The 6,799-nt window shown below is 39.6% G+C and overlaps 1 protein-coding gene across 1 annotated transcript in view; it reads right to left on the bottom strand.

The window, feature by feature from the left end:
* Positions 1 to 750: 750 nt before the first annotated feature.
* The window catches only part of LOC112514734 (2-oxoisovalerate dehydrogenase subunit alpha 1, mitochondrial-like), an 11,683-nt gene continuing 5,634 nt past the window's right edge, over positions 751 to 6,799 (bottom strand). Inside the window, exons 6-9 of the mRNA XM_025121333.1 lie at positions 2,233 to 2,344; positions 1,992 to 2,131; positions 1,715 to 1,900; positions 751 to 977 (exon numbers count right to left, since the gene is read on the bottom strand). Of these exons, the coding sequence (XP_024977101.1) occupies positions 810 to 977; positions 1,715 to 1,900; positions 1,992 to 2,131; positions 2,233 to 2,344 (606 nt within the window). The 3' untranslated portion in view covers positions 751 to 809. The remainder of the gene's footprint in view (positions 978 to 1,714; positions 1,901 to 1,991; positions 2,132 to 2,232; positions 2,345 to 6,799) is intronic.

Raw genomic sequence — 6,799 nt, forward strand, 5'->3', positions numbered from 1 at the left:
ATGCCTCATTTATGTGAAATGTGCTATTTTGGTCAAATGCATGGGTAAGTTGTATGTTTGTTTAGTTCTTATGTCCTGTAAAACATTTTATTAGGATTTTTAAACATTTTTTTTATTAACCTGGATATTCAACTCGCTATACGAGCCGACTAATCCCAAGGCAACCACCTGCTTTGCAGATAGCCCGGAGTCACCGCATTTGAACCTCCATGGCCACAAGGGGATTTTTATTCCTCCTTGGATTTGAACCTGGGACCTCCAGGTACTTTGACGTTTTCAGTCAAGCTCAAACCAATCAAGCACCACCCTTGTGGTTAGGATTTTTAAACATTTAATGCGTCCTATAAACATAGTATTGTTGTAGTGGTTTTACATTGACCTTTCCTCTGTCTCAAGAGGTAGAGAAGTTGACTTTGAAGGTTTTTATTAATAATGAAAACCGAACACACTAAACCCTAATGCAATAATATATGGAAACTGAAATACTCAATAACGACGAAACCCCAAAACAAATGTGAAATAAAATTAAAAAAGCGGAAAGTTTTGGAAATTAAACGGAAATACGCAGTTTTAAGGCACGAAACGAACCCGAATGGCCGAAAATAGCCATTTGTCATGACTAAGTGATGATTTTAATTTGTTGGATCGTCCAGCTTCCATAAACATGCTTTAATGGTTAAACGGACATCAAATGCCAAATTAGGAGTAAACAGGGTTTGACGCGACAACGACCTATCTGCTTCTCTATCTCAGTTACGATTCGTTCTACATCAACCTTTCAAAAGACGAAATACTTAAAAAAAAACATTTTATAGAGGTACATCAGTCGGAAAGTCTTGTGGGTGCCTCTGAACTGTTTCTCTCAGTAGTCTTTCTTGCTCGATTAAATTTGTGGGTAAATCCTCATATACATCTGTGAACAAGTATTTAAGTTGTGGTTTTACAGCTTTTTCAGCTTCTCCTATCGCATTTTTAACCTGCAAATAGAAATTGTGTTAGAATACTAACTTTTGGTTTAGACGCTAATAAAGTCGGATTAGAAATGTTTAAATATCTTAATGAACTGTTTTATAAAACTTATGTTTATAAGACTAAACAATTGTGTAAAAAACCACAAGAATGGTGTCTGATTGGTTTGAGCTTAACTCCAAAGGTCAAAAGTACTAAGAGGTCTCAGCTTTAAATCTAAGGAAGAATAAAAACCTCTTGTGGCCACGGAGGTTCAAGTGCGATGACTCCGGACTATCTGCAAAGCAGGTAGTCGCCTTGGGATTAATCGGCTTGTATAACGGGTTGGATATCTAGGTTAATAAAAAAATTGTGTAAAAACGTTCAATAAATTTATCTGATGTTTTCTTTTGGCATGTTAACATATTTATATTTTTTAGGATGAATCGTATAATTAGTTTTTTAGAGGACAATTTTGAAAAGTGTCTTATAAACACGTCTTTTTGTAGAACATTTGTGTTTATTAAACATTTTTCAAATAATGTCAAAAAAAATTAATAGACCGTTTTATTTCAAAAATATCCTTACAAAACTTGTTAAGATGTCTAAAAGTGTCTTATAAACTTATTGTAACACTTTTATAAAAAATGCATAATCTTGGTCTTATAAACGTAAGTCATACGTATAAAGCATGAAGACACTTAAACATTTTTTTAACTCAGATGGTATTTCGTACAATGAATCAGATCGTGGTCTTGAAAATCACCTGGTTATCGAGATCATAATGAAGCTCCGATTCTTCTTTCTCGCTCCACCAACCCTTTCTCTCGATCCATTTTCGCAATCTTGTTATCGGAGAATGCTTCGTTTTCCAGTATTCGATTTCATCGGTCGGCCGATACTTGGTGGAATCGTCCGATGTAGAGTGGTGTCCTACTCTATATGTCATGGCCTTAATTTTTCAAAATTTATTTGGTAAGACTTTAAGTTTATAGGAACAAAAACGAAGTTGATATAAATCCGAATTAAGAATATATATGAACCTCAATAAGTATTGGTCGTTGTTCATTGACGGCTATCTCACGAGCTTTGCTAACTGCGCTATAAATTGCTAGAGCGTCGTTGCCGTCGACTCTTATACTTTGAATTCCGTAGGCTGGGCCTTTAACGACTATCCCATCGCCTGCCCGTATTCAAGTCATTTTAGTGACGATTAGGGAAGACTATACTTTTTACAAACTTTGTGATAATGAGATCAAAAGTTTGAAGATCGAGAATAAGTACTTCGAAATTGATCGACGACAGGAGTGCTGATAGCCCATCCATTGTTTCGGCATATGAACACGACCGGAGCATCCATAACCGCAGCAAAGTTCAAAGCAGCATGAAAATCTCCCTTCACAAGAATTAGAACAAGATATATTCACATAATATTATATATATAGATCTAGAGAGAGAGAACACGAGAACTGTAACCAATAAGAGAATAAAAGAGAACGGTCAAATCACATGTGATTTTACACTAAACTCGTGTGTAAAATCACATGTGATTGGCGTGACCTTGGCCACGACCTAGGTCACAGGCCAAGTCGCTTGCACACGCCTTGCGTATGTGTGGATAGTGTTCTGTAATGTTGACGAGAGCTCCATAAAATAAGCAAATATTATAGGATTGATTCAAATTGATTCTATCCTATCGTACTTATCTTTTCCATAATTATAGGATAGTTTCCTTATGTATTTATGTTTTCTAATTATAGGATAGTTTCCTTATGTATTTCTGTTTCCTAATTATAGGATAGTTTCCTTATGTATTTATGTTTCCTCCTGTATATATATTGGGTCTCATAATGAAATCAATGAAACTGAGAAAATATTAAGCAATCATCTCTTCTCTTTGTATTTACATGGTATCAGAGCGAAAAATCTCGAACCCTTCATAAACTCGTAAAACCCTCACCATGAGCGAAAAAGAAGCCCCTCCTGTCATTGTCCAGAATGTACAGGATGCACCATTCCCATCCGGAATCATCTTGGATGATAARAACTACCCGTTATGGTCGCAACTTATGGAGATGCGAATTGGAGCAAGGAACAAATTAGGGTTCCTCACAGGTTCCACCCCGAAACCGAAAGACGAAAAGAAGATGGAAGCSTGGGTCATTGWTAATCATCGTGTCAAGAGTTGGCTCATTGATTCAATGAGTCCGCAATTGATGCAACGCTTTATCAGACTTCGGACGGCTAAAGAAATCTGGGAAGCCGTTGCCAAAACCTTCTATGATGGTACAGACGAAACACAATTATTCGAACTAAATCGGAGATCGTTTACCACACGTCAAAACAGAAGACCCTTATCTGCTTACTACAACGAACTGGTAAGTATCTTTCAAGAAATTGACTCTCGTATTATGAATCAGGAAGAAAATGTGAATGCCGTTGTATCCCTTCACAAAACCCTAGCCCGTCTAAGAGTGCATATCTTCTTGGCCGGCCTTGATCCGGAATTTAATCAAGCGCGAAGTGAAATACTGAGAAAGGACCCGCCCCTTGACCTGGAATCAAGCTACGCATATGTCCGAAAGGACCAAAATCAGAGACACGCTATGGAAGAACCCAAGTCGGAACCCGATGCCATAGTTCACCTGACCACTCGAAGCCGTCAAAAAGGAAAAAACAGCAACAGTAAAGGTAACACCCTTACTTSTACTCATTGTGGGGAAGACGGACACTCCAAACAACGGTGTTATGAAATCATTGGMTATCCAGACTGGTGGGATTTCTCAAAGAAACCAAGAAAGAAAATAGGACAAGCCAGCGTTGCTGCCACCGAAAAAATCGAGGAGCCTTCTACTCCTGTTGCAGCTCATGTTGAAAAGAATACATCTGGTATGTCAAATATTGATCACTCTAAAAAAGGATCTTGGATTATTGATACAGGGGCAACTGATCATATGACAAATGACTCATCTCAACTGATATCTATGTATTCCCCTATGCAATCTGATATTCTTACTGCCAATGGGGGAATAGCACGGGTAACATATGAAGGACCAGCGAAATTATCTAGTTCCATGAATCTAGACACCGTCCTTGTTGTCCCCTCTCTGTCTTCAACCTCTTGTCTGTTAGTCAGATTACAAGAACTTTGAATTGCTTTGTGACTTTTTGGCCTGATGAGTGTATGTTCCAGGATATCACGACACATCGGATTCTTGGCTATGGTATTAGACGGGGAAAGCTATATTATCTTGAAGAACATCATGGTGAGGCTCTTAATACTGGAATAAGCAAAGGAACTAAGACGTTAGCGTGGTTGTGGCATCGACGACTAGGACACTTGTCCTTTGGTTACCTTAGGAAATTGAAACCAAGTTTATTTTTTAATACACAAGATTTTGAGTTTAAGTGTGATATATGTGAGATGGCGAAAAACCATAGAATTTCTTATGCTCCTAGTTATAATAAAAATTTGGTTCCGTTTATGACTATACATTCAGATGTATGGGGCCCGGCCCGAAGTGCAACACCAAACGGTGCTCGGTATTTCGTAACTTTTATTGATGAATGCACTCGTATGGTTTGGATTTCTCTCCTAAGACATAAAGGAGAAGTATGTCAGGTGTTTCAGGAATTACACCGAATGGTGAAATCACAATACAATTGCAATATTCAGGTTCTCCAATCAGACAATGGGGGAGAGTACATAAATCATGAGATGCACCAGTTTTGCAAGGCCAACTCCATCCGACATCAAACATCATGTGCAGGCACACCCCAACAGAATGGGTTGGCAGAACGAAAAAACCGACAATTATTAGAAATTGTYCGTGCCTCGTTGTTTGACATGAAAGTTCCACATGAATATTGGGGTGAAGCTGTCCGATCAGCAGCTTACCTCATAAACAGAACCCCGTCTCGGTTCATCGACTTTCAAACCCCTCTTCAGAAACTTCACGGGCTTGTTTTAGCACCAATGAGTCCAAATCTTGAACCAAGAGTGTTTGGATGTACATCGTATGTACACCAAAACACAGGGAAATTAGAACCAAGGGCTGTTAAATGCGTGTTCCTCGGATATGCAGACCTCAAAAAAGGATACAGATGCTATGACCCCAAGGAACAAAAAATGCATGTCACCCGTGATGTCGTGTTCCATGAAAACACCCCATTCTTTGGCCACGATTGTTCTCTTCAGGGGGAGAACATAACAAATACGTATGAAGAAAACACCCGTGACCACCTGGAAGAAAATATTGAAGAAACCCTTGATGAACCAAACAACGAGACGAGAAGCCCAATGGATCAAAGTGATGAACAAKTCAAYGAAACAGGAAGCTYAACTGTTGACGAGAATCTCACAAACTTGGAAGAAGATAATATAGCTTCCCCAAATACTCCTGAAAGTACGGTGACACCCCAGGTAACTACCGACCCTACTTCGTGTGATACGACTAATCCTTCTGTCTTGCAAGGAAATGAACCGAGATACCCAGCCAGACAAAACAGGGGAATTCCGAAAAGACAATACCAACCTGACCTTAATGCTAAAGCGAAATACCCTATCAACAACTATGTGTCMTCACATCGGTTGTCTGAATCCCACGCACTTGCAGTAAGCCAACTAACCGCTGTCTCCATACCAAATAATGTGCAAGAAGCATTAAAAGAAGAAAAATGGAAGAATGCCATGAACGAAGAGATGGGGGCGTTGCAAAAGAACCATACCTGGGATCTCGTGACTCTTCCTCCAGGAAAGAAAACRSTGGGATGCCGGTGGATATACTCCATCAAACTYGACTCTAAAGGAAACATCGATAGATACAAAGCAAGACTCGTGGCTAAAGGGTACACTCAGAAGTACGGGATCGACTATGGAGATACATTTGCCCYTGTAGCAAAAATAAACACTATCCGCATTCTTATCTCTATAGCTGCCAACCGAGATTGGCCATTRAAACAGTATGACRTTAAAAATGCTTTTCTRAATGGGTATTTAGAAGAAGAAGTGTTCATGGATCCCCCTCCCGGGATAAATTGCACCGACAAAGTATGCAAACTAAACAAAGCGCTATATGGCCTAAAACAGTCACCTCGAGCATGGTTTGGAAGATTCTCAAGCTTTATKAAAAAAATCGGGTACAAACAAAGTGATGCTGATCACACTTTGTTTGTCAAGCACGAAGGGATCAACGTGAYTGCCCTTATTGTGTACGTGGATGATATGGTAGTCACCGGAAACAACCCAGAAGAAATGGCGAATCTCCAAGAAGTCCTTGCAGCAGAATTCGAGTTAAAGGATCTTGGACCCCTAAAATATTTTCTAGGGATCGAGGTGGCACGATCAAGACAAGGTATAACCATGTGTCAAAGAAAATATATTTTACACCTCTTGGCAGAAACGGGAATGTTGAACTGTCGTCCTGCTGATACCCCAATAGAAGTGAACCATGGGTTAAGAATTCATCCGGATCAAACGCCAACTAACAAAGAGCGATATCAAAGGTTAGTGGGAAARCTAATATATCTTTCTCACACGCGCCCAGACATTGCGTATGCCGTTAGTGTTGTAAGCYGCTTTATGCATGCWCCAAGTGAAGACCATATGAATGCTGTTCATCGCATTCTACGGTACCTCAAAGCAGGTCCCGGGAAAGGTCTATGGTTCAGAAAAAATCAAGCTCAAGAAGTAATAGGATATACCGATGCGGATTAGGCTGGAGACAAATCTGATGGGAAATCAACATCAGGTTACTTCACCTTTGTGGAAGGAAATCTGGTCACGTGGAGAAGTAAGAAACAGAAGGTGGTTGCAAGATCCAGTGCGGAAGCTGAGTACAGAGGAATGGTT

This window comes from Cynara cardunculus, assembly GCF_001531365.2.
Source record: "Cynara cardunculus var. scolymus isolate 2C chromosome LG 6, CcrdV1, whole genome shotgun sequence".
Classification (NCBI taxonomy): Eukaryota; Viridiplantae; Streptophyta; class Magnoliopsida; order Asterales; family Asteraceae; genus Cynara; species Cynara cardunculus.